Source organism: Rhinolophus hipposideros (assembly GCF_964194185.1).
Source record: "Rhinolophus hipposideros genome assembly, chromosome: 3".
Taxonomy (NCBI): domain Eukaryota; kingdom Metazoa; phylum Chordata; class Mammalia; order Chiroptera; family Rhinolophidae; genus Rhinolophus; species Rhinolophus hipposideros.
In genome coordinates, this window is record NC_138049.1 from 34,516,624 (window position 1) to 34,534,678 (window position 18,055).

Here is an 18,055-nt window from a genome sequence, read left to right on the forward strand (position 1 = left end):
AGAAGGTGGCAGTGAGTTTACAAAAGGTGACTATTTCAAATGCACCAGGCAAGAAGTACAGATTGGGCACAGAGAAATAAGTACCCACATACAGCAGTGGGCAAGCAACATGGTCACAAACCAGAGGGACTGGGTTTGGCTTCAACCAGCAGGCTGGAAGGATAAATCACGGAGAACTCCAATGCTCCTACTGGCATGGCTTCTTTGTCCACAGTTGTCCACTCTGGTTCAAGTTTACAGACGCATAGCTCTCTCAAAGTCCAGGCTGCAGAGATTATGTGGCCCTGAACCAGCTTGATTTTCGGTTAGGTGTACAGATTGTCCTGCTCCATTCATTTTAGAATTTTTTAGATTAGCTTTATTTCACATATATCCACTTCTATTTAATAACAAATTAAAAATGAACAAACTAATTACATATGCTATGGATTACATGGATTATTATACATATATGTGATATATGTAAATATATATTTAAATTGTGTTTTAGTTAGTAGGTCTAGTCTGTGCATTTGAAAAAAATGCATGTGTAGGATGCATGTCTGCTACCTAGTAATAAATGTATGTCCCATTCAGAAAAGAGAAGCATATGTGTGGAAGACACACGGTACTGCAGAAATCTGATTATATTAATGCTTTTTTTCAGTCATGTGAGCAATTTCATAAACTGGAAGGGGTTCCCGAACTCCGCTTGTCCCATTTTCTAGTTCCTGTATTCCCTTTGCAGATATCCCTTACCTACTTAGTACTAGTTACCTGAGTTAACTACTATTCTATATAGACTAGAGATAATTTTAGAGTTGAAGATTGATTTTGGCATCCTAAGGTAGCCGAGTTTGTAATTACTTACATTCCCTCTCTTATGTTCATCAGATTAGCAGAAGTTGAGTTAAAATAACATCTGCAGAATCATAGCTACCACCTTTTAAGGTCATCAGTAGCCCTGAAGACTTAAACTTCAAAGTCATCATTAAAATCAATTATTTTAATTGCTTACATTGATGTAGGTGAGGGAGATCACAAGTAATTTGATGAAATCTGCAGCGTCCCCCCATTGCTGGAGACAGAGGAGCTCCATCCAGTGGACTCACTGAACCGCAAGGGGATGCTCACTCAGCCTTCACTCAGCTGGGTCAAGGAGTCCAAGCGAAAGTCAAAACAGATAATTAATAGCTCATGTTTGGAAAACATGTTGAATTACAAAAAGGAGAAGGGTCTTGACCAAGTGTATGTGTACCGGCTCAAGTCAGGACATTCTAAAAGCTGGTAATCTATGAACACTGCAGTGTGACAGTCAAGTGGTCCATTACCGACACAAACAGAAATGGAAATCATTTTATTAAACGTTGCGGAGAGACCGTGTGAAGAACAAGGTCAAGGTCTGGTTTTCCCAGTGGGATTTGGGTCTTCACGTCCGGTGTGCACGGGCGGTGGTGAGCCTGTGGAGGTGGCTGCGGGCTGGTGGTTCTAACACCGCAGTTCCTCCTCTGCTCGCGGGGTGTCTCCCGCCGAGCTCTGCGCGCTGGCGTGGGCCGTGGAGCTGAGCACCTCTTCAAAGCTGCCTCCGCCGTGGTTGGTTGCGCCTACTTTCGTCTGAAACCAGCAGAGACGCAAAAACGCAGTTAGTTCATTATTTCTGTAATTTTTTATAAGCTCGATTCCTTTCAAGTTCAGAAATATTTTTTTTTTTTTCTTGAGAGGTGATATAAACGGATGCAGAGAAATTAGTTTCCTTTAGCAGAGTGCTAGGATGTCATTCATACTTGGGTTCTGAGATTGGATTTGAAACTCATTTTGTACAGTTTTTACAACACTCTCTCTCTTCTACGTTTAAGATTCTTAATTCCTTTCAGGAGCATAACCAGATCTGTGGATTTGCACCATCTACTCACTCACCCAGAGAATCAATTTAATCAAATCGTAACTGGATTTTAGACATAGTTACCTTTTACAAGTGTATGGGTATCTTTAAATGACTTTATCTTAGGTTTTCTATTTGAGATGTAGCCCGCAATCTGGATTTCTGACAAATGTCTCTTGAAAAAGCAGTAGCTCAGCTTAATGTGATTTCTGGTCTCTGCTTTGAGATTTGGAGATGAAGTCTTGAGCACTGGTCACTTTACAACTTCCTCCACAGTTGCCTTTGTAGGAGGAATATCCCTTAAAATGCAAAGTTATGATGCTTTATGAGGCCCTCTCTTTGTGTAGGACTTGTTATTGGCTAATAAGAATAGACTCAGGAAGAAATCAATTTATAATTAAGAAATACAGTTAAATATTTTGAAAGATTCCTCCTTCAAAAGAATATCGAATGGTCCAAAACACTTAATGCAAGTCATTAATGGTCACATTGGCTTTCCTTGAAGCATTGACAGTATGGAAAAACACTAAGGTAGAGAAAGGTATAGAATAGATGACGCTATTCCCAAAATGTTGTCTACACCTCAGTAATACCAAAGTGATGAATCACAAGAATATAAACCACCCAGGAGAATATCTACCTACAGCTTGGTCTGCCCTTTAAATCCTTAACCAGGGTTTAAAAGCATGCCAGTCACTGCACAACAAGCATACACTTTTCTCCAATTGTCACTAAAATCCCTCTCTGCCTTTTAAATTCAATTACTAAATTGAATTTTTCCCTCTGCTGGAGGTTGGGAAACTTCTGGAAAGTGACAGATAGTAAATATTTTAGGCTTGGGAATCACATAGTATCTGTCAAAAATACTCAAATCAACCATGGTAGAAAGCAGCCAAAAACAATGCATAAGTAAATGAGCATGGCTGTGTTTCAGAAAAGGCTATGGAGACACTGAAATGTGAATTTCACGTAATTTATTTTTCACACATCACAAAATATTATTCTTTGATTTTCTTTTTCAACCATTAAAAAATGTAAAAACCATTCTTTGCTTATAGGCCATTCAAAAATAGGTGACCATCTAGATTTGGCCCACGAGCCTTAGTTCTTAGCTCTGGCACAGAGCTTTGATTTTCCTCCCAATTGGTGTTAATTGTTGCATTGAAAGAAGCGGGGATGCTTTCAACTATGATTTTTCAGTATGCTTATTTCTTTCCCGAGAGAAACAAGATTAATCCAATGTAATGTACCTTATTAATAGTTCCCATTCTCCTCTTTATGTTATTTGTCTTCCCTTTTGCAATAGAAGTCACACACAGTATTGAATTAAATGAATACCAATTACTGATGTTTCCTTTTGGGCACTGTTTCACTCTTCTCTCCTAGTTCTTGATTTCCTCACATCAAAATAGAAAAATAAAGGAGGGAACCGTTTTTAAATACAGCAATTTGGCAAAAGGGAAGTGGAATAAAGGGGTTTCCTAGCCTTGTGGATTTAGTGACATCACACTTCCATACCTTAAGCAAGGACCTGCTTAAGCAAAGATGTGAACAATAAACCTCTCCTGGACCCTTCCCTTCGTAATAGTTTTTCATCCAATAATTTGTCACTTTGTCCTCAAAATTATAATTGTCCTTTGCAAAAAATTTTATTTGAATTACTGAATTGGGGCTTCCTGATGTCATAATAACTGGTTGAAAAGACACAAAGAAAAAGAAACAAGTATAATATATCTTGCCTTTTTAAGTAGTTTTTCATTCAGGCCATGCAAAAATGCAATGTATTCATCAAAAAGGAGTTGCTAAAAATATGGTCTGATTAACATGGATGCAAGGCGGTTGAAAGGGAAGTGGTTACTTATCATTCACTGGAACATGGCAGAATATACCAAATACAATTACATAGGAACGGATTGTGGATCTGCTCTGTTTTAGATGAAATAAAAAGTGTGCTCACTGAGTGTACAGGTGACACCAGCTGAGATGTAATCAAGTAATTCTGCTTATGGCAGAAGGAGTAAATTTTATGATTATGATGAACTAGGAAGTTTTTCATGGAAAGTCAATCTACAGAATTGGGTAGAACGGAAGAACAATCAAAAACGACTTGAAAGCAAATGACACAGTGTGTGACAGCCTGTGTGAGAAGATGGCAGGAATGGACCTCGGTTCACTGCAGAACATTATTTCTAATAGAACACAAATATGAACAATGCCCTTTAAGTGGTGGTTTAAAAATTAAGCTTAAAGCAGTATGTATGAACGAAGGCGTAGCATATAGGCCTGCAAGGAATTTCACTCATCCTTACTGATTCCTGAGTCATTCCCTGAGCAGCAAACAGCCTCACAACTGAAGAAAGTTACAGAAATTCTGTAGAAGACTTAGGACACAGAAGTAAACTGTGAAGAAAATAAGCTATATAAAGAAGGGTTAAACATCGTTATTTAGTCTGGAGAATAAAAGGAATGAGAAATTTGTAATGATTGAGGAAGTGGGAGGTCTTACACAAAACCTGATTATTAGCTAGTGTCCATTGCCTGGGTGGGCAGAAAAAGAGGAAGTAGGCATTGAGCGTGACACAGAAAGTAGGTGGGATGTGAGTCTTGTTAAATCCATAGACAATCATGCAGACACAGAATCCACTTTCAGGAGGTCTTGACACAGGCTAGTATCCAGTTGGCTGAGTTAGTTTTGTGCATGTCTGAAGGAGGAGGCAGGCTCTGTACTTTCCATCCCAATGAGGCAATAAAATAAGAGGCTGGAACTGGGTCAAACACTTAAATCATAAAATCGTATGTGAGCTGTGAGCTTACCAGTTTCCTAAAAGCAAATGAAAATAGGTTGCTCTTTATTCTTCTTTTGCTTCTTCATAGCTCCTTCTTCTAAAGAAAACCTAAAAAGTACAACTTTTCCTATGTCAGAACTTAGACGTCTAACAAACAGCAGAATCTATTCTCTTTGGATGTATAGGGCTGAGAACCAAATGTTAATTCCTAGAATTTTTTGAGGCTTTTGTTTTGAAACTAGATATTCTGGCAAGAGAAATGTCCGAGATACTGCATGTCCCTCCCTATCAAAAGTTTTCCCTATTAATGGGGGCAATTTAATGGCTCCTACTGGTCACTCAATAAGGGATTATGTTAACAAGCAGCATAGTGAAACTGCACAACTACTGTGTTTCCCAGAAAATAAGACCTAGCCGGACCATGAGCTCTAAGGCATCTTTTGGAGCAAAAATTAATATAAGACCGGGTCTTATATAATTTTGTGGAAACAGAGTAGAAACTGCTGGTAAATGAAACCAGTGAAGGCATGATAAATGCTGAATAATAATTTCATTCTTGGGCCTTAAACATCTAACCACAGGACTAATAAAGTAGTAGATTATGTTAAAGACCCTCCCCGAAGGGGAAAGAGCTTCCAGGCCAAAATCAGTTCGAAATGAGAGCATCTCAGACCTTTAGTAAGAAATAATTTATACTCTCACAGACCCTTTTCAGGCAGCACATGTGAGAGTAGTGTGGTGACAGAGCATTCAAAAGTAGCTGGATAATCAGCATGTGTATTTGATCTTTAAAAGGTCATATATATTCTTAATTTTCCCAGTAATAGAGTAGTACAGAAATGGATTGTATTCAAAATAGTAGTAATGATTATGAAGAAATAATTACGTCATTGTTTGGTGATATCTTTAAAAAATATCTTAGTAGTTTCAACAATTTTCCGTGTTTTAAAAGTTCCATCCATTTTAAGACTAGATTTTAGCTTTGCTCTTTTTTCCTCTGTAGACTAACTTATGTGCAAACAATAAATTCAATGAATTTTTTAGTACCTACTATGCAACAGGCATATTTTTTAGTTTACACTCAGGGATCAAAAGCACTATTATAAAATAATGCATTTTGTGACTCAGCTTTATTTTCCCTGCACGATAACCAAACTGCGCTGTGCTCAGCGTGTGAAATGAGTAAACAAGTCTAGACAGTTGACAGGTAGTGGATGGCAGTTTACCACATGGAGCCAAGTTTATTTTTGCTAGCCCATGTCCAAACTGGAGGAGCTTGAGCTGTTCCCGAGCTTTCACTTACACTCTAAATTCCGAATGCACAGATCCTTGTCCTATCCACTTTCTCTCTCACATATCTACTTTTTGGGGATAGCAGTAAGAGTTCTAACTAGCAAAGAGATGAACACAAACCCCGATTTCCTGTAATGAACAATTCATCCCGAATGGTTTGTATGAACTGCTTTCTAAGGATACAGTAACACCATTCCATACTGGGTTTAGTTATAGATTTTTATGTGAAGAAAAGGACTGACTGTGCAAGGCTGCCTTCTTGCTGGCACCAAGGGCTGGTGGCCCCGCCTTAGTAACTAACTGCACCAATGTCTACACTGTCCTGATTCAATGGACCCAATGACACAAAAATCACTTCATCTGTACCTTAAGGCTTGTGACAGTTGTCTCAACCCTCTCCTCAAATGATTTGAAAGTAGGAGAATTCCTAAAATAACAAAAAAAAAGAGAGGTCAGCTCTAATGACCTAGCTGTCTCAGCAACCACGCTCTCAGGTTTCCGCTCTTGTTAACATCATCTCTGGACCAGAGCTAGCTGTTGGCTTACGACCTACACCGACCATGGGCTAACGTATTATTTCACTTCTGCTAACTCCAGAAACCATAACCTGACACAGACTTTTCCTAAATAAAAGAGTCAGATACTCAACTGTAGAATAAATACTATAATATTTGACAGTGACTCTACTGTAATAATTCCATGGTGAACCGTAAATCATTTTCAATGAGGTAAAGGAGTAATAGCTTAATTTTCATTTACTAATTGTTTCTATCACAACACTCTTTTTCCAAACTCTTTTTTTGTTTTGTTTTGTGTTTGTAATCATGGAAAGTCTATCTGAGGAATGTTATGTTTGACTTCAATCATTTGGAATTTTAAAGTTATTTATTTCAGTGAATGTGAGACCAGGCAGAAATTGCTCAAGGAAACGAAGGTTTATGCGTTTTATCTTTTCAGTGCCTTCAAAAGTAATCACTTGGTCAATTTCCATGAAGTGGTGTTTCTGAAAGTCAATGCTTTCATTATTATAAATGGCAATAACACATACCTAATGATTGATTAAAATGGTGCTACCAGCACGTGGTAGTTTTCCTCCCGAAGAGGATATACCCATTTGTTCTCTTACCAGGGAGAACCTTCACCATCTGTTGGCATTTTCTTTATGACTCATCATTGTGTTAAATAATCTCTATACCATTTTGTTATAAGGGTTAAATTAAATACTTCATTTGGTGCCTTTTGATTTCCTGTTCTGGATTAGGCCACATGACATTATGATTTAATGACAACATCATCATTAAAAATGATATTAGCAAGGCCAATTAAACAAGAACTGAATTAAAAATATGTCTTAAATCTTGTATCTATGTCAACTTTCACCAACAATGACAGCCATCATTTTCTGATTAAATAATTCAACTGGATGTTACTATATTCGATAAGCCACTTGTTATTCTCTCTTGAGTACAGAAGAAATAAGAGGAATGGCCTAGAGTAACTTCATAAGGGAGAATGGCTATAAAATATGGGCTTCATTGTATGGTGTGGGATGAGGCATGGCTCTAATACTGCCAAGAGGAAGCTAATATAGAGAATATGTTTTTGAGTGAATTTGGCTTTGTTAGGAATTGTCTCCCAAGACCCTGAGGGCTCCAGATGGTCAGAAATGCATTTGCACTTAGGCTGTATGAACTAACAATGGTGAGATCAGAGAACGCCAGCATGGCATCACACCTTGTACTTGATTCAAACATAGTCAAATTCCTATGAGCAATCCTCCGTAATCCCTTTGTTTCATGATGAAATATTAGTGAAATTATACTTGAATAACTCAAAAGTATACACTTATTGGCACCTGACTTCCACTGCAGTTTCTATTTAGCCAGGTCTGCTCACATGACTGCTGTCATCCATCAGTTACACAGGACCACAGAGGCAGACAGTTTAGCCTAATGGTTCCTGGCTATACATTAGATGAGTAAAATTGTTTTTTGAAAAGTTCATGTCAGTGCTTGCTTTGGTAGTACATATACTAAAAGTTCATTTCAGGCAAGCTCATGAGGACTGCATTTGACCCATAGGCCACTAGATGGATTCCTGACTCACAGAGCAAAATCATGTTAATTTTTTGCTTGCCTTCTTTGGACACCTAGACTTAGAATCTGACAAGTAAAGGAACTCAGCGCCTCAGGTTGAACTACTCAATTTGGGTATTCTTATGTTAGGGGGAGCAGATCATTCAAATATGAACTAAGCAATCTTGACTCTCTGCTCTCTAATTTACCACCAAATTAGGGAAATCAAACACTGTGGTTAAATTTCCAAAGTAACCAAATAACCCCAGTGTAGAAAAGACATGAAGCATAATAAAGCAGTCTTTGCTCTAATGAAATTACAGTAGAGCACATACTAGAGAACAGAGAAACGGTTTACTCAGATTTAATCATATCATGTACAACTATAAAGTTTTAGCTCTGCAAATGACCCCAGAAAGACCTTGGCTTCAGTGCTCTCAAACTATTTAGAGTAACTGATCCCCCTCTATAACATATTCACACCACAATAGATGCTATGCAGCAGGTGGAAGAGGCACAGTTCTCACTGAAGTGGGGGAGGGTCTCAGAGGCTTGATTCCTCCCTCACCTTGTCAGACAAAGTCAAGCACCCAAGCACCGTGGGAAGAGCAGTAAATCTGGTTCTAGCCTCTTATTGTAAACATCGTGAAACTGATATCACTGAGGTGAGTTCTCCAAAGCTGCAAAATGCATTCTTGGCAGAGTTGGGTTACAACCTGCATCCCCTGATTCCCAATCTAACATTCATTCCTCTATACTCCCATTACTATTAGCTTGATTTTATCTGACAGTATCGCAAAGTGAAGCACAGTGGAAGCGGAGAACATCTTTCTCAGTTTTCATCCAGACAGTAATTTTAATGACATTTTTATCACTCAACAGACACCTCACCTTAATATATACCTTAAAAAGTCCTAATGATATCCTTTCTAGAATTGTAGCCCTCTTAATCGCCTATCCTTTCATTTATCTTTCCAGGTTTGCATTTAATTCTGAGGAAATAAGAAACATTTCCACCTTTGCAAGTGTGTTTAGAATGTTCTAGGCCCTGTACTAAGTACTTTACACAGGTTACTTGGTTTACATCTCACAACAACCATAGAGATTGGGTCATTTCTCCCAGTATACAGAAAAAAGAATGAAATCAAGGTGGGTTTTCAGGTCACACAAATCAGGAGAGGCTGGATCTAAGCCGGGGTGTCCGGTCAAACTCATTGCGCCTACAATACTTCCACAGAACCGTCAGCCTTTTCTCCTGCGGGCCATCAGAAAGGAGAATGAGGCAGGTTATGGCACTTCCTTTCAAAGGGGGAGAAAAACCCACAAAGTAAATATTAATAAAATAACACTTCATACACATTCTGCATTAATATTATTTATGTAAAATAATTTACACACATTACCTCATAGCAGGCATACTTATGGAATGGCGAATGGAGTAGCTTCAGGGCAAAAGCAGATTAAAGGGGGAAAAAGGAAGAAAGAAGACAGCAAATATAAGTACGTGAGAAACTCCCTATTCATGGTTCTAAAATGGCAATGTCAACTATCTGAAGTATTTCCTGCCCATCCCACCAAGATCTTTGTTTTCATTGAATGGCATGGGCCAGTCACTTCCAAGGGTACAAAGGAAGAGTAGGCGGTCCATAGCTACTCTAATAATATAGTCCATATTATTTTACTTCCTGTAGGTTTCCTGTAGGCCAGGAAATCTGAGGAGAATGTTTGGTTTCTCCCAGATCAACCCAGTAGCCCATGGGCATCCTCTCCAGGTCCAACTCCCTCTCCACTCCCTGCTCCAGGAAGGGCAGTATCCAGGAAGTAGAACCAGGCAGGTAAAAGCTAATTGTTCCATTGGAGAGAAACTCTCTCCAGAAGAACAGACGTAGTTAACAAAAGACGATGAAGAAAACACACCACACAAACACAATTCACAGAATCTGACCTGGGAACAGGGACCTCTGCATCAATTCTACAACATTGTTTACAAATATCAACATTTCTGAGAATCCAACAGTAGCGGACTCATTTTCCTTCTGATTGATTGTCTGTTATTTCTATGTGAATTCCACTTGGAAATTAGACTGGGTGGAGGGAGGAAGCAATATTGGCTCCATTTTCCTGGGCTAGGGCTCCCCCATCGCACCGTCCAACACCATCCCCTTTCTTTCCTCTCAAGAAGCTAACTGGTAAGGGATCAAACTCATCACCTTTCCCCCAACAATATCCACTGAGATCATTAGTATGGGCGGCACTTTACTAGAATTCAGAGAGAAAAGGACAAAGAAATTCAGGGGATACGTATGGTCCTACCTAAGACACTCCATTTGGAAACTATAGGCAAAATAGTTCCTCAGAAATGACATTAAAAAAGAATCACTAAATGAAATTCATCGGCATTATCAGTCTATTAATCTTGTTAAATACAGGCAGTTTTCTTTGAAAAACAAATCCCCCCAAAAGTATATAAGATTCCAACTAAAAAAAAAAAAAGCTTAATGACGTCTGTACACCTCCTAACACGTGCTTTTCCAGTAATTTTTTTACTCTTCAACTTTAGAAGGTACAGAAAGTTGAAGGTGAACCGTACCTATACGTAACAGTTACCAGTCATAAGAAGTTCAGAAAAACATGACAATCTAGAGAAAATTATTTTCGGTTTCTCGACCTTTACTTTCTATAAGTTTTATAAAAACACATAGCTCTCAATATCCACTTTCCTGTTTTTCTTCTTTCAGTTCCAAGGAACTCTGCCAATACAGAAAGGAATGATGCAGAAAAAGATTCCTAAGCAATTGCTTAGCAAGTGAAACTGATGTCAATGATTCAGAAATGAGATAAGTGCTTAAATAAATTCAAATTCATTAGGTACCCTATACTCTGTAACTCCCTGGTCAGGAATGCTTTCAGAAAAAGAGCTCTAGGTTTCTGGCTGAGGCACACCCACAGGGAGAAAAAAACAGTGGGCTCTGGGAAGAAAGGGACAGCGAGGGAGTTGGCAGGGCCCCCCATGCAGTGCTTACCCGATGGAGTGAGACCTGCAGCCAGGGCAGCACAGGAGAGAAGAGTGGGAGCAGAGTTAGCACCTCAGGATGCAATGACAAGACCACACGGCCACTGTCCCCAAAGCAACGGTTAGGTAACTCTATGCATTACCCTTTGTGAATATACTGACTTTTTAACGTGTCTTAACAATTACTTTACCCACTGGTTATAAGTTGTGCTTTGAAATATTATTCTCATAATACATAGAGATGGTTAGACTCGCTAATAAAATGACGTGTCTCCTCCAAAGATTTCATCTCTGCTACATCACACACAGTTTGAACAAATTTACTGAGAAGTTCCAGGAAGATGCCAGCATAATAAAAATCATTCCAATGGCTTACCTTCATTCAGAGTACTTTCATAAATGTGACCTCATTTTAACTTCACAGGAAATATTTTAGTTAGGTAATTATTCACAATGTTATTTTTATGGATGGAGAAGGAGACTGAGCAATTCCCTGACTGGGCTAACACTTAAAATGACAGTCAGGTTAGAATGAGAAGCTTAGCTTGGGAAATACTACTTATTTTTACAAAACATTTAAATTCTGACAGAGGGCTTTTCATTCAGTTATTTAAAAGGTCCAAATTCTAGGTTTTCAAACTCTGCATATATTAACTTGGAATTATTTTAAAGAAAAACTAGAGGTACTGTTTTCCTTCCCAGGTACCTGAATGTTGGTGGCAATCTTTATAAACAAGTTCAGAAATTTGTTCTCAGAACTCACCAATGAATTTTTGTTATGTAACTAATAAAGATATGGAATATACTCTTAAACCAAAAAGGTATTCAAAGCAAAATGTCTGCAATAAAATTTAAAAATGTCCCCACCATCATTTTATAAACTGACAAATTAATGTGAACAAAAAAATAAAAACTGTATTTTTCTCATTTAAGAATCTTTACTAAAGTTAAGCAACTCTCAAATATGATTTTTACTTATATTACTTCTAGCATAATTTAAAACTGAAAATTCTTTGCAAAGCTTGTTGCTTTCACAGGGATTGTCTTCATTTATATAAAATGTTAGATTCTATAGAGAAAAATATAGCTCTGAAAATATAGGTCTACAAAAATATCATAGGATCATTATCTGAGTCTCCAGTAACATAGGCTACATTTCCCATTATATTCGGCCACAGTTCATAATGAAAATGCTGTATCCTCTAAATAGAGCAATAATTAATGAAAACTCTGGGACTCCTGGGAAATAGGTTATCTATTACACTAAAACAAAGCCACACGGAAACAGGAGGAAAGACAGTCAACACAATCTTGATATTATACCCAATTAGTGTATGAACATGACTACACCAAGATACTGCATATGTGAAACAGTCTTCATTCTTTACTGCTTAGAAAAATGAGCACAGCCTTTATGAAATACACTGCACTCCTGTTAATAGACTGTCCCTAATTTCTGTTGTATGGGGCCATCTTATAACAGAGATGGTCACTTAGTAAAGATAAAAACTAGCATTTATGAGTGCTGAATACATAGCAGGCTCTCTTCAGCTACTTTTATAATAACTCGATGTTGTTACTCTTATCTCCATTTCATAACTGGGGGACACCCAGGTACAAGCAACTTAAGTTACATCTGGCCTTCTCATAAACTCACCACCTGAAGTCAAATCACCTGGGAGCTTGTTACAATTACAGATTCCTAGACTCCTCCCAGGACAGTATTTCTTGGATATAACAGGTAATAGGGCCGTCCCTTTTTAAAGAATTATTTAATTAGCTTAGATACATATTTTAATGCCATTGAAATGACTGCAATTTTTACTTATAATAAAAAGCAGCAGTTGCCTTCTGCCCTGCGTTTCTTGTTGCTGGAATTAACTTTTATTTGTAATAAAATTAAGGTTAATTAATAACCCAGAAGGTTTACCTGTTCATCACATCATCACATGCTGTTTCTGAATGGCTTTTCCTTACTGCACTATTAGTAAAAATTAAGACAAAACAATGTCTTCAGATTCATGCATATGTACGTACTTAACTTTAGCCTCATGAAGGCCAATTGGTTAAGATGTGCATGTATATTGGGCACAATCCAGCAATTTGTACCAAATATTTATTTGTACCAAATAAACACAAAGGTACAAATATTTACCTTGAGGTATGAAAGCAATAGGGTAATAAAAAATATAAGTAAAGTAATAGTTTAAGAATCCAGTGAAATAATACTCACATATCTTTTTAAAGAAGAAATTTAAAATGTACTTAAAAAGTTTTTAAAAGATGAATTTGATTTCTAGAGAGAAAACTGATGAAATTGTTTTACAAAGAAAAATCTAGGCATGTCAGCTAAATTCAAAATAAACTATGACAGGTATTTAAACAAACAAAAAAAAATATGAGAGTAACAACTCTACGTGAGATAACTTCCTAGAACACAATATATACTAGTATATATTAAAGTCAGTACTACTCTGTTTTTCTGGTGCCTTTAGTGAAGACATTTGGTTCTCAGTTCAAAATCTTGATGTTTACCCTAATTTTATATAACAATGAAATGTTGAAAATAACCAAAATGTGCAAGGGACTTGTTTAGTAGTTTTGCTATAGCTATGTACTGGAAGATACTATAGCCATAAAAATGAAGGTATAATAAACATTTATTAACATCTTCACGATAGATTGCTAAAGTGAAGAAAGGAAACTACCCGAAATATATACCACATGTTACCTTTTTGGAATAAAATAATAAATATGTATGTATTTAGCATAGAAAAATGTACTAGATGGACATATACACAAAAGTAACTAGAATAGTTTATCAGAGCATATTTCATTGAATGCATATTTTAACATATTGTTTAAATTACAATGATTAAAATTCAGTGTGTGCTGCATTCTTTTGCAATCCATCCTCATTATTAGTGATAAAAGGCACCTTCTACCTTCAATTTTTACTAGGTTGGGTCCTAGTGGAAAAGGCATCTTTGGGTCCAGGCCCACTAAGCTGAACTTCAAGCAGAAAACATCCCAATATAAAAATTTATCTCAATCACCAGTCACTCTCAGCCACATATAATTGTAATCCAATAATCATAATAAAAAAAGTATGTTAGAACTCCAGCCGATACATTACGAACTCTCCTGCCATCTTGTAAAGCCAAGGTCTTAGCACCATTCCCACGATTCTTTCCCACATTACCTCATATCTCCAAACTTCTTGCTGATGGCTGTCCCAACATTGCTGAAAGCAGCAGTTGCCTTCTGCCCTGCATGACTCAGGGTTTCATGTGTTTTCTTGTAGCTAGAAGTAAAACAGAACAATAGTTAACACAGTTTACACATCATGATCGCCCACAAAACATTCATTGTCCTTCTCTCTTCTTACTTTGAAAATATCCTTTCCTAAACAGATTTAGGAAGAAAGATGATCCACAGAAGTAATTGTTTCTCTTCATTGTTTGGGAATGATGGGTTGGTCGCCACTCATCAGAGGGAAAGTCAGATCATTAAATCTGAATTCAGGAAAGATATACAAGTAAAGATCTGAACGTGCAGATCTTTACTCACAAAGAGTGGAACTGTTCTGAGAGTAAGCAGTTATTCTTAAAGAAGTATACATTAACTCTGTGTAAGTCACTTGCCAGTGAAAGCTCTAGCCACCAAAGTTAACACAGAAATTAGAAAACGTATACTTCAAAGAGAAATGTAAGTTTTTACTGTTATTGTGGGTAAAAGTAACCAGAAAAAGGCAAAACATAACTAATATTTAACTGATTTTTCTAATACTTACAATTGGGAGTAAGAAGGTCACATAATGTTAAGCTAATATAGTGACTTTTTTTCAAAATAGTTTTAGGAATATAGTATTGCAATGATCTGTTCATAAGCCTATGTCCCCATTAGACTGAATCCTTGAGGGCAAGGAAGCCATTCATCTTTGTGTCCCCAGTATGTGGCAGAGAGTCACAGGAGAAATACCAGAGGAATGAATGGATGATCAAAGAGAACGCTCCTCTGTAGCTCTGTATTGGGAGTCATGGCAGTAAGAACAGAGAGGAGTGTGGGGGATCAAACAGATAGAATGAACAGACTTGACAGGGGGTTATAAGTGACAAACAGAACAAGATGAAAAGATTGGCTTGGGGGTTTGAGCACAGTGACAGGAAGAACATTAGTATATCCATAGGGATGAGAAATTTCTAAGAGTTGTTTAATAAAGTGGGAAACAAAAGGCACCTAACCAGAGGGAATAAAAAGAAATCAACAAAAAGTATCCATCATTTCACAACATATGTAATCAAGTCATAATGCTGTACACCTTAAGTTTATACAGTGCTGTATGTCAATTATATCTTAATCAAATTGAAAACAAAACAAAACATTGTTTTGCTTTTATAGATTTAAAAAAAAATAAACTAGTTCTTATAGTGCCCATACCGTCTTCTTCCAATATATGCCGCTCCCAGGTAAGTTTGCCCAAAACTACCTGTGTAGCCTATAAAACTAGCATGTATGTGGTACCTCTGAGAAGTCTTTATATCATATGAAATCAGTTGTGTAGGAACTTTCCTTAGTCCTCCATCCTTTCCATCTCCCCAAGTCATGCAGTCCTAAATGTACTACCAGGAAATGCTCTAAGGCAATGCTTTAAAACATGCTCCTTGGTCTTCCTCAGGACTGAAATCACTTGATTAATATAGTATTGTATTATTGTCTTTTTGTTAGCAGGAAGGAATGAGTTTAAAATATTATCAGCACCACGTTATTTATTTACACAATGCTTGTTTTTCAGGAAGTGTAAAAATCATATTATCGAGATCGTCAAACCAAACCAAATATTCATTTACTAAACAGACACTTCTTAGAAAATATGGAAAGACGAAGAGGAATAAGGGTCAAAAAAGAATCTGGTGATTAGGAGCGAATCTGTGTCTCTGGACAGAACTGTGTGAGTAAAATGGGGAAGGGGGACTTCAGATGGCTCTGGGTCAAGCAGCAAATGAGAAGTGAGAAGATGGAAGAAAGGGGCTTTTGGGATATTTGCCTATTTTGTTTTCCGTTAAAGGTACAAACATATCAGCTTATTCAAATTACAATTTAATTTTATATTTTACTGTATGACATTAGATTTTAATTACGGGGAAAATGTTTTTGATTACATTGAAACCGTGGAATTTCAGGCAGTTTACACATGAAATAAAATATTAATATTTAACTTGTTATTAGTAGTAAGGCAGTTAAAATAGAACTAAATGTTAATGACCAGAAATAAAAACATCAGTCATTATTACGAGACTTCGAGGCCTGATAATTCTTCAGAAGAAACAGGTTCCCAAAGCAGGTCCCAAACACTTGGATTAACTGGGCTTAGAAATAGCTTTGCTAAACAAAATAAGTCAAATGGAAAAAGTTGAGAACCCTACGATTTCACTCATATGTGGGCTATAAAACTGAAAGCAACAAACAAACAAGATAAATAAACAAAAACTCATAGACACAGACAGCAAGCAGTATAGTGGTTACTAGAGGGAAAGCGGTAGGAGAGAGGTAGAAAACGGAAAATGGGGTCAAATATGTGGTGATGGAAGGAGATTTGACGTTGGGTGGTGAACACAATGTAATATACAGATGATATACTATAGAATTAAAAAAAAAATTAGTCTTTAAAAGAAAGATTTAAATGTAGTGATTTTAGCCTCAAAAACAATACAATATAATTACAAATTAAGGAAGAAAAATTTGGAATTCTTATTCCATTATATTGTTAGGATGCTGACAACGTTTTCACAAAGTAGTAATTGAACCACAAAATCAAATCTATGAAAAATGCATTTAAAAAATGGAATCCATACATGTTGGAAGTGAGGAAAACACAGCGTTATATGCAGATAAAATGTTCTTGTGCTATGGATGGGGATTTAGAGTTAGGCTTGACCCAGGACTCTTTCTACTCACATTATCATTCTGTAAAATATCAAGAAAAAAAATTTTTTTTAAATTTATTGGGGTGACAATTGTTAGTAAAATTACATAGATTTCAGGTGTACAGAAAAACTTTTTTTAATGTAAGTTTCTTATGTATATTGGTGGGGAAATGGTGTAATCAATTAAGTACCCCAAATACAAGACTTACTATCATCTTTGCCCCTTCTGTTCCTTTTATAGTCCATATTCAACCCATCAAGAGATCCTGTTGGTGCAACCTTGAAAATACGTCAAGAATTTGTCTAGTGTCTCACCACGCCTAGTGCTATGCACCTTCGTTCAATCCACCACCACCTCTCACCTGGGCTGTTGCAGTAGCCTCCTCACTAGTCTCTCTCTACGCTTATCTCCCTTGAGTCCTTTTTCCACAGCAGTTAGAGGGATCCATTACAACGCTAAGTCACTCCTCTGTCACAACCCTGCACTGGCTCCTCATTTCACTCAAAGTAAAAGCCAAAGTCCATACAACGGGCCTTACGATGTGCTTACACAAGTGCGTCCCCTAGAATTTCCTGCATCTCCTCTTTTTCCTTGCTCACTCTGCTCCATTCACTCCATTCACCCCGACCTCCTCACTACTTCTCAAACATAGGAGGCCCATCCTGCCTCAAGTAGGACCTGCTGTAGTCATTGTGCTATTGTGATTCCATCAAATGTGGCGAGAAAACGGTTTTGTTGTATTGTGAATGCCCCGCTTTGAAGAACTACAAAGATCTGAGCCTGCACCCTTTGGAAGACTGGGAAAGCCACCTTTTCCTGTCCAATCAGGACCAGAGGTCCCTGAAGCTTTGGCCAAGTGGGTGTCAGCAGAAGAGAGAGCTGGGCTCGGGGTCGGGGGAAGGGGAAACGGTAGAAAAGGCACTGGAGGAAGGTCAAGGGAAGAAAGTCCATTGGGCATTCACCCAGGACTGGCTCTGTAAGGCCTGAAAGGGGACTCAAGGGAAAAGGAAAGAAATACTCTGCAATATCTGCGAGGTTGGGACTGGGTATATATAGAGAATTCCTTCTTCTGTTGGTCCTGTATTTCTTCAGGAATTTC

General features: G+C 37.5%; 1 protein-coding gene across 4 annotated transcripts in view; it reads right to left on the reverse strand.

Moving 5' to 3' along the window:
- Positions 1-339: 339 nt before the first annotated feature.
- TPD52L1 (TPD52 like 1) overlaps positions 340-18,055 on the reverse strand; it is a 94,958-nt gene continuing 77,242 nt past the window's right edge. Inside the window, exons 4-8 of one of the 4 annotated variants that reach the window (XM_081045133.1) lie at positions 14,231-14,332; positions 9,419-9,457; positions 6,307-6,367; positions 4,676-4,755; positions 340-1,593 (exon numbers count right to left, since the gene is read on the reverse strand). In XM_081045133.1, the coding sequence (XP_080901259.1) occupies positions 4,711-4,755; positions 6,307-6,367; positions 9,419-9,457; positions 14,231-14,332 (247 nt within the window). In that variant the 3' untranslated portion in view covers positions 340-1,593; positions 4,676-4,710. Of the gene's footprint in view, positions 1,594-4,675; positions 4,756-6,306; positions 6,368-9,418; positions 9,458-11,038; positions 11,054-14,230; positions 14,333-18,055 lie in introns of all 4 variants that reach the window. The other 3 variants (XM_081045130.1, XM_081045131.1, XM_081045132.1) reach the window with 3 other exon arrangements.